Source organism: Carlito syrichta, unplaced genomic scaffold (genome assembly GCF_000164805.1).
Source record: "Carlito syrichta isolate Samal-C Ts95f unplaced genomic scaffold, Tarsius_syrichta-2.0.1 Scaffold241276, whole genome shotgun sequence".
NCBI lineage: Eukaryota > Metazoa > Chordata > Mammalia > Primates > Tarsiidae > Carlito > Carlito syrichta.
In genome coordinates this window covers 47269-66495 of record NW_007185372.1, presented here as the reverse complement: position 1 = coordinate 66495, position 19227 = coordinate 47269, and the positions used below count along the sequence as shown (strand labels likewise).

The window sequence follows — 19227 nt, the reverse complement described above, 5'->3', positions numbered from 1 at the left end:
CCACTCACCTCAGCCTCCCAAAGGCGTGGGATTACAGGCTGAGCCATCAAGCCCGGCTAATAAGCAAATTTTTAAAATAATTGTAAAAAAGCGTGCTGCCTACTCCCTGCTCCTTCAGGGAAGGACCAGGCAGCCCCTTTCCCTCAGCTCCAGCAAAGTCCTGGAGGGGCATCCAGAGGTCCAAAGCATCACTTGGGGTAGGGAGAGGGGGACTAGTGGGGGTGGAGGATGGGGGTCAGGGGTGGCTCAAGCGCACAGCACGAAACTTGTTCAGGGGGAAGAGACATCTCGCTCACAAGACCAGCACACAATCATTACCTCTCTCGATGAGCTGCCCCCAGGTGATACTTCCAGGCCTCCTCCCTCTAGGGTAGCCATCCTTACCCACCTTTTCTCACCTCTCTCCACCCTCATCAGTGTCTCTCTGGATTATTCAAGTCCCCCAGCCTGGTGGGGGGCAGTGGAGGTGGGCAGGGCCAGATGCTTCTCTTCCCTGCAGGTTGCCCACATTTTGGCTGTGGGGCAGGACAGAGTAAGGAAATCGGACCACAGACCCAGAGGAGGAGAGGGGAGTCCTGAAGAGCAGGGGACAGCACATTAGGTCCCCTCCCAATGGACGTAAGTGGCCATGACAGTGCCTCCCTTGCTGGGCTGTCATGAAGAGTAAATGAAGTAATCTGTGGAAAACCTTCAGCCCAGGGCCTTCTGGAAGAAGAGGTCAGGAATTATCCACTCTGAAAATTCCTGTTCCTCAGCCCCATGGCTGTCCTCCTGCTGGTAGCAAGGTCTGCTCTGTTCTGTCCTGCAGCCCCAGCATTCCAGGATCTAGTCTTTCCATTCCTTCAAAGGTAGTTACTGAGGGTCTGCCGCTGTGCCAGGAACTGGGGATACAGCCATGTGTGTGTGCACACACATGCACACACATTCAGTCCTCCCTGACTCTACAAGTTGGTGAGGGACACACAATCACCAAACAAACACAGTGAGGTGTACTGTGAAGAAGTGATGTGTGCTATGAGGAGAAAGAAGGGAGAGAAAGGGCCAGTGGGCGACAGTGGTCCGGAAAGGCCTGTGAGGCGAACGGGGTGAAGGGAACAGGCAGAGAGAAAGGCATGTGCAAAGTCCAAGAGGCAGGAGTGTGCTAGGTGTGCTCGAGGAGTCGCAAGAAGGTTGGTGGGGCTGGGAGGAAGTGAGTGGGGGGAGGGAGGTGCAGAACTGGACAAGCGGCCGCAGCCACACAGGCCATGACAAGAACTCTGGATTTTACTTCCCGAAAGCCAGTGGAGTGCTTGGAGTAACACAATCTAACGCTTGGACCAGTGTCACCTGGGAGCCCGTTAGACCTGCAGTCTCTCAGGCCCGTCTGAATCTGCTGGATTCGAACCTGCATTCTCACAAGACCCCTGGGTGCTCCTGTTTGGAAGCACAGGACTCATTTATCCTTCAAATGTGGTACATATACATGATGGAATCTGACACAGACATAAAGGACAAACATATGGACTTTGCAGCAATTTGGATGAACTTAGATTCTGTCATACTCAGTGATCTATCACAGAAATAAAGAACATGTTCTCACTCATAAGCGGACCCTGAGCATTTACCATAATACTATAAGAAAGGGATTGGGGACAGGCTCGGTGGCTCAGCCTGTAATCCTGCGCTTTGGGAGGCTGAGGTGAGTGGATTGCCTGAGCCCGCGGGTTCGAGACCCTCCTGGCCAACTTGGTGAGACCTCGTCTCTACAATAAATCAAAGATTAGCCGGGCATGGTAGCGCGCGTCTGTAGTTCCAGCTACTTGGAAGGCTGAGGCGGGAGGATCGCCGGAGCCCAGTAGGTCGAGGCTGCGGTGGCTGGGAGCGGCCACTGCACTCCAGTGTGGGCGACAGAGTGAGACTCCAACTCAAAAAAATAAAAAGAAAAGAAAAGAAAAGGATGAGCTGGGCTCGGTGGCTCAGCCTGTAATCCCGTGCCTTAGGCTGAGGTGAGTGGATTGCCTGAGCCCATGGGTTCGAGACCCGCCTGGGCAGGCGAGACCTCATCTCTACAATAAATCAAAAAAATTAGCCAGGCGTGGTAGTGCATGCCTGTAATTCCGGCTACTCGGAAGGCTGAGGCGGAAGGATCGCCGGAGCACAGCAGGTCGAGGTTGCAGTGGCCGGGAATGGCCACTGCACTCCAGTCTGGGCGACAGAGTGAGACTCCAACTCAAAAAAAAACCCAAAAATAAAACACAAAAAAGAACAACTTGCCTAAGGTCTGGGCCTTGGTTTCCCTTTCAGGATCAATGAGGGGGTCCAGAGAGGGCCAGCCTAGTGTCCATGCTTTCTGCAAAGACAAAGTCCTCTACAAAGGTCATCTCCCCCACCCCACCTCCCTGAGGGCACAGGTCCCCAGCCCTCACTTGGAGTCCTAAGCAACCCCTGCCCACACCACACAGTCTATTTGCAGACCACTTAGAACAAATGATTCAAGACTGTGTTGCCAGCCGGGCATGGTGGCACATGCCTCTGGCTCCCAGCTACTTGCAAGGCTGAGGCAAGAGGATCACTTGAGCCCAGGAGCTCAAGACCAGCCTGGGCAACAAAGCAAGGCTCCAGCTATAAAAACCAAACACTCTTCTGCCCACTCCTTGCCAGCACCACGGGCTTCCATTCTCCTCTGGACGGCAGATGCCTCTCCTCAGAGCCAATCTCCCCTAGGGCTGGGCCTCCCACCAGCTCTGCCAACCCAGGGAGTCTCTCTGCCTAGAATCTCCCCCCATACCTGCGGGACAACTGGACACAGTCTAGTCAGAGCAGCTCAGGCAAACCTGGAAAACAGAGATAGAAACCCCAACTGACCCCATAGCCAGGGGGCTGGACAGTCCCAGCTGGGGAAGCCAGGTCCTCAGGAGGCAGCACCAAGGGCCTGAACCAGTGGGTGGACCCTCCCCAGGGAATCCTGGGGGCCCTCTCAGAGTGACTCAGAGGTTCCCAGACCTTGATGAGCCTGTGCCCCGGAGCCACCCAGCCCTGCCAGGCCTGCCGCTACTCCCCGAAGCCAGAGCCCAGCACACTAGACGTGGAAAACCAAGGCCTCAGTGGGGCAAGGAAGCCTGTGTCATCCAGCTCCCGAGGTTGGACGCAGCAAAGCCTGCTTTCAAGGAATAATGCAGGAGAGAGCTAGAGACAGACTGAGAGACAAAGAGACATAGAGAGCCAGAATGAGGAGGAGAGCAAGTAAGAGGCAGGGAGGGAGGAAGGGGGGGTGCGTAGAAAGAAGGTGGAGGTTTGGGGGAGGATGGGGAAGAAAGAGCCGGTGAACATGGTGGCCGTAGAATTTTTCACACTGGTGAGGACTTGTCTCAAAGCTGGGTAAACAAGGCAGGCGCCCAGCTCTCTCCCGAGTGGGATTTTGGGGAGGCACCTGGGGAAGGAAGGAAGTGGCTGTCTCCAGTTGAGCCACTCCTGCCCACCCCAACTATGGCTGAGTGTGTGTGTAGTTGGGGTGGGCAGGATTGACTGGGGGAGGACAAGTCTCTGGACGGAAAGGACAGAATCATAGCTCTGAATGGCTTCCGTTCCCACTAAATCCCTGCTGTAAAACTCCGAGGGAAGCCGGGCTCGGTGGCTCAGCCTGTAATCCCAGCACTTTGGGAGGCTGAGGTGAGTGGATTGCCTGAGCCCACGGGCTCGAGACCCGCCTGGGCAACTTGGTGAGACCTCATCTCTACAATAAAATAAAATAAAAACTTAGCTGGGCATGGTAGCACGCGCCTGTAGTTCCAGCTACTTGGAAGACTGAGGCGGAAGGATCGCCAGAACCCAGCAGGTCGAGGCTGCAGGGGCCGGAAGTGGCCACTGCACTCCAGTCTGGGCAACAGAGTGAGACTCCAACTAAAAAAAAAAAAAAACTCCCAGGCAATACCTGACCTCTAGCCCCAGGCTGGCCTAGGACCCGTATTTTTTTCATAACTGGATTTCTGGCCGGCTTCTTTAAGCCCTGAAGGGCCCATCTGAGGGTCATCAAAAGAGAGGTCCAGAGTCTGTCCCCTGCCCTCATGTCTCCCCTTGGGAGCTTTGTGCCCCCTCTACAGTTTCCTCATCCTGCTGGCCTCCGCATTCCCCTGCAGAAACTTTGCGAAGATCCACTAAAGCAGGTGTTTGTGAAATGCTCACCCACACCAAGCTGCACACAAATGTCGAGATCATCATCACAGGAGCTGAGGGTGGGACGGACTGACGAGAAACAACACTTTCTGAGAGCACTCGGCCACCTGGCACTTTGCAGGCCCTCAGCAGGGAGATAAACGACTATTAATCCTTCTCCAGAGGCAGCCACAGAAACAGTGCCACACACTTCCACTGCACATCACAGCCTGGGAAGACCACTGAAAAAGTCTGTTAGACCCTAGGGAGGGAGGGGCAGACCAGCAGGAGAGGAGAGGACAGTGCTTCCTGTGTCTCTAACTTAGCCCCCCAGGGAAGCTGGTGCTGAGACATTTCCCCAGCTTGTCTGTCCCCTCCCCCCCTCCTTTCTGCCTCCAGCTTCCCTCCAGGCCTGTGCTGTGCTCCGCAGCCATTTCTTGTCACTGCTGAACAATAGGCCTTGCTAGCAGCTGGCAGCTTGGCTGCCCTGCCGGGGAGGGAGAAAGGGAGGGAGGGAGGGAGGCTGCCCGGCGGCTGTGGGGCTGGGGCAGCCAGTCTGCAGCAGAGGGGGTTCCCAGCTCCAGGGACAATGCCGGCGTGCGCGCCTCCTGGGTCATGCACATGGCCACACCATCCCAGAAGCTGCGAAGGCTGGCATCCTGGAGCAGAGGTTCTCCTCCCACCTGGAGCATTTGTAAAATCCTCGAGGTCCGGAATGCACGTCCAGAGATGTTGGCGGAGGCCTCCATGCTCCTGATGTGTTGCCAGGGAGACCGGCAGCCCAAAGCACGGGGCAGGCATGTGTGGCCTGCTTCTTCTTTTCCCACTGAGTACCAGAGTAGAGGAAGTGACAGGTCCAAGGTTACAGAGAGTCAGGACAAGAGAAGCTAGGGGGCATCCCGCCCTGTAGAGCTCTCCCAACTCCTGGTTCACCGCCGGCCCCACGGGGACAGCTTTGTCCTCTGATTCCTCAGGGCAGTGCCAGGTGTGTGCCAAGATCTGCACTCTGGGAAGAGGAGGGGTCCAAGGTCGGGCAAGTGACAGAGGTCAAGCTGGGATTAGAACAACTTTCTCAGCCTCCAGGCTGAAGATAAGGGGTGTGCTGAAGGGGTTGTGAGTCAGCTCTGCCACTTGCCAACTGCGTGACCTTTGGGAAGTTGCTTAACCTCTCTGAGGCTGAACTGCTACCTCTGTAAAGATAAAACCTCAAAGGGCTGGGGAGGAGAGTTCATGAGATCACGCGTACCAGTATACAGTGGCACTTGGCACATGTGAGCGCTTAGTAAGTGGTAACTCTGGGGACTATTCCTCCTGTTTTAAAGATTCCTCTCCAAGAGGAACAAAAGGACATTAAAAGCAAAGATGGAAGAGGCAACAGGGACTCTGGGACCCCAGACTGCTGCGTAAGCACAGAGCATGGTGCTCTAGTAAGCATACAGCTGATCGTCATGGCATGCACGTTTAGGAAATCATGGTGCCCCCTCATCACCAAACATGCCTTTGACATGAGGACATCCCAGTTTTGCTTTAAGGGTCCACCTAAAACACCACACTGAGTCAGCTTTGCCCACTGTCACGTTGGCTATACTAACACTGGTGAACTTTCTTACATGCATCAACTCGCTGAATCCCCACCAGTCCATGAGACAAGATCAATTATTACATGTCTTTCAAAGATGAGAAAGCAGAGGTGCAGAGAGATTCAGGAACTCACCCAAGAGTCATAGGTTGTCAGTAGTGGTGCCAGGATTCAAACTCAGGCACTGGTTGCAGAGACAAACAGAACCCCAAAGCTATGAACTGTGTTTTGCATTGAACAATAACCCCTTTCCCTCTCTGGGTGTCAGCTTTTACATCTGTCACATCAGCCCCTTTAATCCCTAATTCTGTAAAGAAGTGTGAACACTAGAATTTTTTTTTCCTTCTTTTCTTTTTTTTTTGAGTTTAGGAAATCAAAACACCAAACATGCCTTTGTCACTCTGTCACCTGGGCTGGAGTGTAGCAGCACACTCACAGCCACCATAGTCTCGACCTCCTGGGCTCAGGCGATCCTTCTACTTCAGCCTTCCAAGGAGCGGAGACTACAGTTGCACGCCACCATACTCGGCTAATTTTTGTTTTTCAATTTATTGTAGAGATGAGGTCTCACTGAGTTGCCCAGGCTGGTCTCGAACCCCTGAACTCGGGCAATCCTCTCGTCTTGGTCTCCCAAAGTGCTGGGATTACAGACTTGAGCCATGCACTTGGCCTTTTTTCCTTACTTACTATGTGCTTACTATGTGCTGGGTACAGCTCTGGTTATAAGAGGACAGACATAACATTCAACATTCATTTGCATTTTTCTTGTACTGTCATGTTCTTTCTTTCTTTCTTTTGGAGTTGGAGTCTCACTCCGTTGCCCAGGCTAGAGTGCAATGGCATGCTCACGGCCACCCCAGCATGGACCTGCTGGGTTCGAGCGGTCCTTCAGCCTCAGCCTTCCAAGTAGCCGGAACTTCAGGTGCACACTACCACGCCCAGCTAATGTACTGACATTTTCAAAGAGTTTTAGGAGCTATGACTATCCTATCCTCATAAATAGAGACTGAATAACTTGCCCAAGTTTTAGCATTAATTAACAGCAGAAGCTCATAATTCCAGATGCAAACCACTCTGCTGAGCAATGGACCCTTGTTTCTAGCTGCCTTAGTGTTTCCACTGGGATGTCTGGAAAGGGCTTATCCTGTTCTTCTTTCCTGTAAGTGTTTGCTGGGTTACTGAACAAAGTGCCCTGAACTTGGGGGCTTGGACAACAGCACTGTACTTTTCTGAAGGCCGGAAGTCCGAGCAGGTGGGTCACTCAAGGGCTACAGGGAACAACCTGCCCCAGGTCTCTCTCCTGGCTTCTGGTGGTCTGCTGGGCATCTTTGCCGTTCCTTGGCTTACAGATCCATCACCCCAGCCTCTGCCTTCCACTTTGCATGGTGTTTTCCTTGAGTGTCTGTGTCAGAATTCTTTTTATAAGGCCGTCAGTCTAATTGAATTAGAGCCCACACTAATGACCTTTTAACTTGATTACCTCTGTAAAGACCCTATTTCCAAATTAAGATCACGTTCTGAGGTACTAGAACCTATCTTTTTGGGGAGGACATAATTCAACCCATAACACCTCAATACTCACAATCAACACCCCCTCATGTTCCAGGTCTCATATCCCTTGCCAGTAGGTGTGGTGGCTCCAAGCTGCCTGGACCAGGTGAGGCTGGACCCCAAGACTCCATACAAGATGGCCCCACTACCAAGGAGGCTGCACAGGATCCCCAACGATTTTTTTTTTTTTTGTCCAGACAAAACAATTATTTATTTTGAAGTTGGAGTCTCACTGTCGCCCAGGTTGGAATGCAGTGGCACGTTCATGGTCACTGTAACCTCGACCTACTGGGCTCAGGTGATCCTTCCACCTCAGCCTTCCAAGTAGCTGGAACTACAGGCACACACCACCACGCCCGGCTAATTTTTTCACCTAGTTGCCCAGGCTGGTCTCGAACCCATGGGCTCAGGCAATCCTCTCAACCTCAGCCTCCCAAAGTGCTGGGATTATAGGCGTGAGCCACCATGCCCGGCTAGCAGTGGCCTTTTAGAATGTCAACTCCAATGTCAAGGACCACTGTGGCAGAAAGCCTGGGTGAGAAGCAGGTAAGGCAGTCAGAGGCATGGAGGGAAAAAGGTCTGAGATGGGGAAGCTGTGGTGAGGATAGGGAGGCAGTGGCAGAATAAAAAAATCACCAGGACTGGAGAACAGATCATGCATGTGGGCAGCTGGGCCGAAGGTGGGAGCAGAATGATGAGGCTGAGGAGCCCGCAGCGGGGACAAGACCCTGAGACACACTGGGTGTGAGACAGCAGATCTTGGTAGACATTGAAGTCCATAGCTTGGGAGGGAAGCAGGGGCTGGCAATCAGTTCTGAGAGTCCTGAGTGGGTGAGATTGTCCTGGGAAAGCAAGGAGAATGAGGCGAGGATTGGTGAAGAGCTGGTCTGGAGCCAAACCCTGGAAACAGCCATGACTTAATGAGAGCTGGGGCACAGATGTGAGAAAAAGGAGGTCAAGAAGTGTCTAGGGGGGAGAGGGAGACCAGAAGAGAAAGGTGGTCCCTGAGGCCAAGAAGGTTCTAGAGACCAGCAGCCTCAGCCCCAGTTGAGGCCCAGCTGCTGTGGCCAGACTGTTGCTTAACATGAGCAAGTTGTCACAGAGAAGCTGGTTGTGCGCTGATCAAAAGAAAATTGCAAGCGTGCCTCTCTCATCTTTTAACTGTTTATTGTATAATATAAAACTACAAAAGTAAGACTGCTCATTTCCATGTACATTTAATCCGTCCAATTGTTTAGATTACAGCCCAAACCTACATGTGGATACAGCCATCTGGGTTCCGATGTAATGTCTGTAATATTGCATAGAAAAGGCACAGCTCTCAGGTCTGTGGGGGAAGGGTTATACCTCCTTTTTGACAAAAGCCCTCCTCAAAAACCATGCACCAAACTTGTCACTATGTACACCTTTTTCAAAATCTTGGTCGTTCGCACATATGGCCTGCACTTCTCTTCCAAACTTGTTATCCCCAAAAAGAAGTCCAACGTTTGTATTGGCTTTGTCTGCAATGGCATTTGATCCTGGCTAATTTTCAAGAACCATTCAGACTCATTCTTAGAAACATTGACAACAATTGTACATAAGCAAGACGCACACAGCTTGGTGCCTCCAGGGGCGGCAGTTACAGGAAGTTAACCATTGACAGCCAGAACAGGTTCAGTATGCTCTTTTCAGTATTTCCAGAAAACGTATAAAGGTCCAATGGGTAACAGCAAGGTTTTCAAATTAAGACAACTCATATAGAGTAGAATAACAATCGCTACACAAAGTAGAGTCTTTTTTTTTTTCACATCTGTCATTTAAGAAGGCTGCCCTGCGGTATTCATAATTCATTGTTTACCGCAAAGGTGGTTAATAAATTTAAGCTTTAAAAACGATCCGTAAGTTGATACTTTGGCTCTTTGGAGCTTATTTAGGTAAGAAATTTTCCTTGATTGACCTCAGGGCAGTTGGGGCACTCCAAGGGGCTATGGCGACACAAAGCTCAATCAATGGGTAGCGACACTCGAGAGGTGCAGTGGAGGCCCTGGCGTTTCTCACCCTTTGGTATGAACGAGGGTGCCCGTGTCGTTGCCCCTTCTGTCATCCAGAGAAAGTGCTACTAAAAAAATTTTTTAAAAAATATCAACCCTCTGATGCTTGATTTGCTTAAAAATTTGGAGGTATTAAAGCATTCCTCACCCATACTTTTTGCATATTTCAAATAGACCCATATTAGAGGAGAGAGTAAAAATGAATGTGGACTGTGCATATGATGAGAAGACCCAGGGGGCCGGGCTTGGACCCCTTTTAATACAGATTTACATTCCTACAAGAGAATACATTCCTACCATACATTCTGCACATGTTACGATCCAGATGTTGTTAGCGCTCCACAGTAAAATAAATATATTTACACAGAAACAAGGAATAAATAACTTATGGGAAAAAAAGAATCACTTCAAATTCAAAGCTCTTATGATTCTGCTCTCATCTTGTCACTTCATTGCACATCATGTCAATCATCGTCCCCTCCAGCCCCAGCCCCTAGCCCTTCTTTCTCGTAAAGGCACCTCGAGCTGCCTGCCTGGCCCTGGATGCCACGCGATGTCTCGTGTAAAGGGGAAGGCACTGCTGCCAGGTGGCATCTGGAAGCACGTTCCACACTCGGGCTGGGACTTGGAGGCTCCACTCGAGCTCCTACTCTTCCCTGTTGGGACATCCCTCTGTAAGAATAGGACACAGAGACAATTTGAATGCTTGATGGTTTTGTTCTTTCTGAAAATGGGCCACTGGTTTTCCACGTCTTTCTCGTTAGGCTTTTTTGAGTATCAGGACTTACGGCAAGGGTCTCAGAGTTAAAAAGCGTTGCCTGCTGTTGGGGTTTTTGTTTTGATTTTGAAGCCCAGCCTTATAAATACATGAGAGTCAGAGAACCAAGTTTGGGCAACACTCCTCTGTGCTTATTTGAACTGTTGCCCAACATATGGGATTTGTTTAAACACACGATTTGCTAATCCAACGAAAGTACAGTTGTTCTAAGTTACTGTAAATCAGTTTTTAACAATGGCAAATCAACTGCTTTACCCTGTTATTGTTCGGAAGAGTCAACACTATTGTGTACGTGTACGTATGTAGATGAGTGCAGCATGTGGCAGATCCGCCAGGTCCTCCAGTTATGAAAAGCATGGAGTCTGGGTAGACTTGTTCTCTACAAGGGAAGCTCTTGAAACGGACAGGCACAGTGACACTGGAAGCATCTACAACAACCCTCACCTTCATTATATGGTCCCTGGTCCTATCAAAGGAAATGACATATCTGTAGCAGTAAGAGGTGTCTGTGGAGGTTGCCTGTAGGAGAACAAGTGCAATTTGATCAGTTTCTCACTGCTGTGCTGAGTTGATAATTAGCCTTTAAAACACACTCAAGTGGGGGGAAAGTACATTAGAATGCAGAAAGATTTTTATCCTTTCATACTTGAAGATTTTGCTTAGATGAGCAGTTCCTTCATCACAAATGTATTTGCTTTGCCATGTGCATTATAAAAATAAAACTAACTATGGCTTGTTTAAAGTGCCATTTATAAAGTTTTGTTTTGTTTTGTTTTTGTAATTAGCCAGAAAGACCCAATTTTATCCATGGCAAGAAGTGAGCAGAACTGGTGACTGAATATTGACAAATGACCAACAACAAAGACAACAACAACAACAAAAACAAAATCCCATAATTTAAAAATTTTTAAATAAATATAAAAGTTATTCCTAAAGAAGCCATCTGCATAACAATATAGGTTGTAACCTGCACTCAACAGCTAAAGTACCATTGGAAGAAAGAAAAAACTGAAACGAAAGGCCATAAACAATTTCGGCAACAAGCATGATACATTGCAAACGTTTTAAAATTAAATGTACACCACTAGGAATAAAAAGCTACTTCTCAAGTGTGTCCTGGGGGGGGGGGGGTGTGTAGGGGAAACATGCATAGAAAGTCCTGTCTCTGTTTTTGGGTGAAACAGCCTTGTAAAGTGTAGTTAAAGCAGTTAATTTAAGAAAGCAACCAGATGGAAAGCTGTGATGTCACGTGACGAACTCCAGGTTCAAGAGTCACGGATGTGGTGAGAGTGCATCCCGGGCCGGCCGAGGGAAGCCGAGCTCACTGTGGTGATCACGAAGATGCCATTTTCAGCTCTTAGCAACAGAGGGAACAAAAGCTCTGGGGAAGGGAAGCTGCAAAAGACAATTTAGCAACATGATGGATGCCTTTGGGGGAGATTTTCTTCCCTAAGAGCCCTAAGGATTGCAATAGGGCTTAGTTCCATGAAGAGGTTGGTTGCTTTTCATAAAATTTTGTTCGGATGTTAAAATTTCAGGTCATCATAAAAATTATGCCAAAATGGAAAGACCTGGGTTTTCATTTAAAAAAATAAAAACACTTAAAAGCTCAAGCTTGGCATAAATACACTCTTAAGAACGACAGTAGTCTTCCTCTCAAAAGAGGAAGCTAAAGCGAACCATCACTTAAACCCCGAGCTCCACAACCATCTCCGCCAACGGCTTAATGCAAGTTTGATGAGCAGATGTGGCTCTGGCTTTGGAAGTCACAGTATTGGCAGGTGTTGGTGCCAGGGGGTCGGTGCTTGTGAAATCTGGGTGTGATATTACCTGGCCCTTTCTTAAAGCGCTGTGTGTGTGTGTGTGTGTGTGTGTGTGTGTGTGTGTGTGTGTGTGTTTGCATCTGGGGACATCAACTACAGATTGATTTGATCCAATTTTCTCTTGCACCATACACATATAAAACATTACAACTCTATAAAAGTACAAGTGCAACTTGTACATCTGAAGTTTGCAGGAACTATGTGAGCAAATCCTATCAAAATAGCTATCTCATATGTATAAACAGCATTTGTTTTTAGAAAAACAATATCATAAACTGCAGAATCTGTACAAAAATATAAAATAAATTTGGGCAGCAGTTTTCTAAACAGCCATGTAAATGCAACACTTACAAGGAGTAGTTAATGCCTCTAAAAAGGCTTAATTGCCAAGTCAACCTATACAGGGCGAAAATGCCAGAAAAGGTACTGAGATTATCTAAATAATATATATATATATTTCTTCTTTACCTCTTGCAATAAAACTTATAGAAAAAATAGACAAATATGCACATGCAATTTACAGCTCTTCCAACTTAATCCTTGTGCTTCACTTGAACTGTTGACTTTTGTCATTCAACATAGCAACATTGTCTTCCAATGTATTCTTTCCTATTCCAGGGTAGTAGGTCTCTGAGGAACCACTCAAAAAAGCATATTAAAAGTGGTCATACTTGGATGAAGGCACTCCAACTCTGCTCAAAGCAAAAACTAGTGTGATCCTTTTGTAAAATTTTCTTTTTCTCTGAAAAAGGCAAGCAAGGGTGCATGCACAGTGCGGAGAGTTGTTGGGGTGGTGGGAATGCTCCAGCCGCCGGGCCCCTGGGTCTTAGGACCCCACGAGTACCTCCATGATGTGGTCCAGCTCTGTGAGGTCCATTTTGAAAGGCTGATTCGGGGTGACGGGCGGACTGCTGTAAGGGGCCAGGGTTTTGAGGAGGTCATCAGCCGACACCGGGGCCATTTTTGAGGCTGTCCCCGACGAAGATGTGCAGGGGTCAAAGTCATACATGGACGTATCGATGTCAGCGAACAGGATGTCGTCCAGGGTCAAGTCTGTCAGGAAGCCCGTGGACGTTGTGATTTCAAAATTCCCAGGCAGAGAGTCAATTAGTTTCGAGTCATCCGTGCGGCTCTCCAGGGGCCCCTCAAGTTTCTGGACACTGGACTCACTGGAGGTCCCTTTCGAGCTGTCAGTCACTGCTGCTGCGGCCTCTGCGGAGGTAGATGTGGGACAGAGCTCCTCGATCTCATCCAAGGCAGAGGAGAAACTGTCCTTTTCTGGCGGGAGGGCTGGAGGTGAGAGTTTGGTAGGAGCCGTGGGCTGCACGGCCTGCGAAGTGCAAAAAGTGTCATCGTCGTCCTCGAGCAGTGAGGCCGGGGTGAGGCAGGCCTCCAGGGGTGTAGTGCTTCCCAGGTCACAGGGGTGGGTGGGAGGGGACACAAGGTGGCTGAAGGCCGGAGGGGCCTCTCGGTAGCTGTCGCTCAGCTCGTCGGTGGACTGGGAGGAGGGGGTGAACATGGGCCTCAGGCTGCCTTCCTGTTTGAGTTCCTCCTGGATCCGCCTCAACATGTTGTTAATTAAAACGGTCTTTTGCAAGCTGGGCTCTGTCAGGGGCCTGTGGTTATAGAGTTTCATAAGGGAAATGTTGAAGATAGTCTGGCGCTGTAAGGTGTAAGACACCTTGGATGGACCGTCAGAGGGAGACAGGATTTTGCCTTCCAGCCCATCTTCATGCTCATCAAACTTCCGTTTTCCTCCTTTACCCAACATATATCTGCAAAGGAGAGAGGGGGGAAATGGCATTAATCACACAAAAGCTGGTTTCTACCACAAAAAAAGACGCTGATTTAGAAGTCGGGATGCGGACTTCAGTTTCTTGCCCAGGGTTATGGAGAAGAACAGATGGATTAATTGGGGCAGGGGGAGACCTTGTGGACTAAGAGAGAATTAGAAAATCTACCTCTGTGTGCCTGCAGAGCAATTTTTATCACTAGGTAGTCTGGTGAATGTATTTCTTGAGAAATGTGTACGACACAGACAAGTTAAGAGTTACCATGGAAACCGTGATTTTGACTTTCTCAGCTCATGTGCTTGCATTCGCAGGCCTAACATTATCGTGCAGGTTCGAGTTCCCTCCCCCAAACGGATTTATTTTTAAAGCCCAAGAAAACACTTGCAATGCTATGACCTAAACAGACACAGGTGTCAAAATTACAGCTTGAACACATCTTGAAGGATTAAAAGAACCAAGCTAAAGAAGAAGGAGCATGTATAATTCTGGGAGAACCGAGTGCGCTTTCAAAACGCTTTTCCTTCCTCATTATGCACAGAGCCTTTCTGCCGGTTTGGTGACATGTGGTGAAGCACTTGGCCTGTGTTAAATGACCACAGTGACTGAGCTGCCACCACTTTTCATTCTCGAATCAAGTGGAGGAATGTGTATTTCCCAGCCAAAGTTTTTCCTTGGCTCAGTTTCATCGCACACAGTTATGTCTGAATGTAACTGGATTAATTTTAAAGTAATTAGCTCTGATTATAAGCATTGCTCTTTGGGTACTTAAGACATTTCATAACAAAATACCTACTGTGATTCCAGAGATACGTATGTAATTTAAAGAAACGACGACCTCATATCTCAGACCTCGAGAATTTGGTAATGGGTTGAGTTTTAAAACCTCAGTGAAGAACTCTTGCCCCATCTTGTCTATGGCTCACAGCCCAGGCTGTGTCCTTTCTTGCTCTGGCCTTTGGTTGGGTGTCACCTTCTTGAGAGGGGTCCTTCCAGTTCTCCAAGGTCATGCCACAACGTCATCACCTTCTTTCTTCAGAACTTCTACTGCCTACACAGAACAATCTCAAGCCCATACAGACCTTACTTTCTTCACCACTTAATCAAGAAACCTATCCCTTTGTCATTCAGACTAGGACACAAGATTCTCCCTGATGCAGGCCTCTGCTCATTCCCTTGCTCCATAAGACTCACACAGATATGCTTTCATCCTATCCTCAGTGTGACTCACTCTTCCTCTTATCTTCATATACAAGCAATCCTGCAGTTATCCAATTTTTCTTCTAAGCACTACTCACCTTTCACTGAATTACTTCAGCTGATTGACTGTGCCTCAGTCAATCTGTTATGAATTTACTCCACCTCTACACTGTCTTAGACACTCTGCCAGGCACAGTGAGAATCTCACATGAATAAAGTCTAGCTTTCAAGAGGCTAAATAGCTCCTCCTACACCTTATCACCATTTTGAATTTCAAGTCTCATCCTAAAGGAATAGGTCTAAACAGAATAGAAGCCTCACAGAACTTCCAACACTTTGTTAGAAAGGCCACGTTGCCCCCCAAGGCAGGTGAATCCACATAGGTGGTCAGGGAGCCTGGCACACAAGTCCCACTTGAGGTAAGTGGATTTCACATGCCTCAGTCTCCAGAAGAGACAGGTAGAAGAAGCTTGAGATTTTGAGCAATGTTTATAAAGAATGTGGAGCTACTTGCAAGAAGCATTTTCCCTCATCCTGTACACATTAAGAAAATACTATCAATCACTAGGCCCCGAGACTACTCCAGTAACTAATGGTTCTCCAAGGCGAGGAAGGTATGATAGTAACAACATCTAATACTTAGGTGACAGACATATTTCCTGCTGATTAGTGCTAAAAGTCACATTTGTATATCTGCTTTGCATAGAACATTTCCTATCTAAAGTATCTGTTTAAACCTGAACGTGAATTAGAGTGACGGTGGTTTTATTTCACATTGCAAAACACTTTCTACGTCATGCATCAGAGTGTTACCGGACAATGAGGTTTTGAAACACATAACTGCACTCACAATTATACTTAGTATTGGTATTTGCTTACAAACTGAGCATTTAAGTACTTCCAGAAAAATGTCACTTTTGCCAAAGAGCTATGTGCACTTAATTCTCATATGAAGTTGTCACATGGACTATGTTACATTATAATGTGTGTACACACATACATACACACTCTAAAAGAGTGTTTCTCAAAAGTATGGTCTCAGAAAATGCCTGTCTGCAAGCTGTTTGTTACTGGTCATGATGAGGTACTGTGTTTAGAAACTTCTACTGCAAATGTACAGAGTAACTAACTGTACGTCTGTGAAGCTAGTTTTTAAAATGGAGTGTATACATCTTTGTATTTTTATTTCATTTTTCTTGTAATTATTCTTATTGGGTTTTACCAAAGGCTATGAAAGATGGGGGGAGAGGGGAAGCAAAAACAAGATGGCCTCACATCACAGAAAGCTGGAGAAGCACTATCCCAAAAGGTAATCCAAAACATAACAAAAACAAACTAGTAAGCGAATCGTCACTTTGAATTTTTATTGGTTTTCTGGAGAAGAGGCAACATTTAGGCAAGACTTTTCTTTTAGTCATCAATGTAGAACTGTCTTTTTAAGACTTGTTACAAGAATAAACAATAGGATTTTTTCTTTTCTTTTCTGAGTCAGAGTCTCATTCTGTTGCCCAGACTGGAGTGGAGTGGCACGCTCATGGCCACCGCAGCCTCAACCTGCTGGGCTCAGGGGATCCTTCTGCCTCAGCCTTCCAAGTAGCTGGAACTACAGGCGTGCACCATCATGCCCAGCTAATTTTTTTAATTTATTGTAGAAATGAAGTCTCACCATGTTTCCCAGGCTGGTCTTGAACCCGTGGACTCAGGCAATCCTCTAGCCTCCACCTCCCTCCCAAAATGCTGGGATTTACAGGCTCAGTGAGCCACCATACCCAGAAGGATTTTTTCAGTAACACATTTTTCTAGAAATAATCACCGACTCTACAGAACTCACATACTTTATACATACACAGGCCACATAATACTATAGGCATTTAGTAGAATTCCCATAGCTGAAAGAGATCTGTGGAGATACTTTCAGAGAGATTTCAATGTGAGAAGCACCTACATTTCCAATTAGAAGGATCCAGCTGGTCATAGTCATGTGCTAATCCTGATGATTTAGGGAAAGCCTGATAAGACATCCCTAACGCTGCTTGGAAGGGGAGGGCAGAGGACTAGACTAAGCAAAGTCTGTGAGCAAGAACAGATACACAAATCGAATCTCAGATGCATTTCAAATGTGTCAATCAGGACCCCAATGTAGTATGTCTCAAGGCAGGTTTGCCACCATTTCTCTATTTTGTATTAGGAGGCAAAAATGGCTCCCTGCACCCAGCAAAATTGCAAAATGCACACAATCTGGGTTTTTAACTCTACTCTACCTAAATTGTTACAGAAATGAATACAGTGCAACCTAATACAATCTACTCCACATTTTTTTAACTTAATAATGAAGTCAAGTTTCCTGCAAGTTTGCTTAGCACACTGTAGTCACATTTCAATAAGCATGCTCAGAAGAGGCCTCTGACTCCTAGGAGAGAGATAGTGGTGAGAACTCTCTCTCGAAGCAGGACCCAATTAAAAGAAGAAAAGACAAGACAGGCCCTCAAGAACTAGAGAGCAAGAAGCCAGACTCAGCTCCTCCCGGCCTGGCCCAGACTGGCCAAGGCCAGAGTCCTCCTCCCCTCCGAAGCTCATGAGGGCATAGACTGTGTCTGTCTGTTCCTCTGTGTCCTCAGGACAGGACAGTCCCTGACACACAGAAGATGGACCATAAGCAGTCGCGGAATACACGAACAGTGGAGAGGATGAGAAAGACACTGAGGATCAGCCAGAGAAGAGTTGATCCCCAAGTGGGAACTACGTACAGAGGGAAGGTCTGAGGAAGGAGAGAGCTGCACAGATCTCAGAGCAGGGCAGTTTTTCAGAGCAAGACCGGGGCCACAGAAAGAGCGGGCAGGAGAGCTCCAGTTCAGAAAACTCTTCAGTGACGACCTTTCCCATCCTTGAGGTTCCAAAGGCAGGCAGGCGCTAGACTCACATGCAGGGTTCGTTCCACAGACTGCTGCGCCCTGGGAGACTGCACTTCCAACAAGTTTCCAGGTGATGTCAGTCTGGAACCCTCACTTTGAGAACCATGATTTCCTCTTTTCCTCATCTGATCATTTGTTTAGGCCTGAGAACAACTCTGCCCAGTTAACCATGATACCTAAGGTCTTCTCTGCTTGTGTCTAAGCAAAAAGGTAAAAAGGAATGACACACTTGTGTGATAGCAACTGACATTAAAAAAAATACTCCACGCAGAGTTAAGATGTCTTAAACTCAATTTTATTATATTATATTATTATTATTATTATTGAGTTGCAGTCTCACTGTCACCCAGGTTGGAGCGAAGTGGCATGCTCAGGGCCACCACAGCCTTGACCTGCTGGGCTCAGCTGACCCTTTTACCTCAGGTTTCCAAGGAGCTAGAACCATAGGTGTATGCCACCACACCCAGCTAATTTTTTTATTTATTGTATAAAGACGATCTCACCAAATTGCCCAGGTTGGTCTCGAACCCCTGGACTCAGGCAATCCTCTTGCCTCAGCCTCCCAAAGTGCTGGGATTACAGGTGTAAGCCACCACGCCCAATCTTAAATTCAATTTTAATAATAAAGCTCAGCTTCTCAGACCGATACAACAGAATCTCCTGGCACAGTACAACAGGGCCATGTCTTCTAGCTGTGATCTTAAAAGGAACATCAGTGAGGCCTTAGGACCAAAGCCCAAAAAGGAACTGAAACGGTACCTATGTTTAAAAGGGTAAACAATATTTCACAACTTTTATTTTTAAGGCATTAAGAAAAAAACACAAACATAAAAAAGTGAATTTTAAAAAGTTCTCTTTAACTTAATGTTTTTCAACCATTTAAAAAACATGCCACTGTCCTTTAATGTTATTTGAACTGTCAAAATAATTGCTATTAATTTTTTTTTTTTTTTTTTTTGAGTTGGAGTCTCACTCTGTCGCCCAGACTGGAGTGCAGTGGCCGCTCCCGGCCACCGCAGCCTCGCCTGCTGGGCTCCGGCGATCCTTCCGCCTCAGCCTTCCGAGTAGCCGGAACTACAGACACGCGCTCCCACGCCCAGCTAATTTTTTGATTTATTGTAGAGATGAGGTCTCGCTGCCCAGGCGGGTCTCGATCCACTCACCTCAGCCTCCCAAAGGCGCGGGATTACAGGCTGAGCCACCGAGCCCGGCTTGCTATTAATTTTTAAGGTATGAATATTAAATCTATTTTTCCAAACTACTACTTCTGTCATACCACCACCCCACCAACAAAAAGCACGGTTGTCACCTGCAGGCTCACCTCAGCCCTCCGCAGCTGCCTTGCCACGGCTTCCCAGTGACTCAGTAGACAGACCCTCTGGAGGGGCAGTGCCCTGCTGCGGGGGATATGGGTGGCCTGCACATGCTTT

At 47.7% G+C, this 19227-nt stretch overlaps 1 protein-coding gene across 1 annotated transcript; it reads right to left on the bottom strand.

Annotated features, from left to right (window-relative positions):
* Positions 1 to 8411: 8411 nt before the first annotated feature.
* On the bottom strand, positions 8412 to 13670 carry SERTAD2 (SERTA domain containing 2). Its single transcript, XM_008051876.1, has one exon. It carries the CDS (start codon positions 13664 to 13666, stop codon positions 12722 to 12724), a length of 945 nt encoding a protein of 314 aa, XP_008050067.1. The 5' UTR covers positions 13667 to 13670; the 3' UTR covers positions 8412 to 12721.
* Between the last annotated feature and the right edge of the window lie 5557 nt (positions 13671 to 19227).

What these genes read in the sequence shown, in the direction of transcription:
- SERTAD2 (XM_008051876.1), bottom strand. Translation starts at nt 13,666, where the DNA reads ATGTTGGGTAAAGGAGGAAAACGGAAGTTTGATGAGCATGAAGATGGG.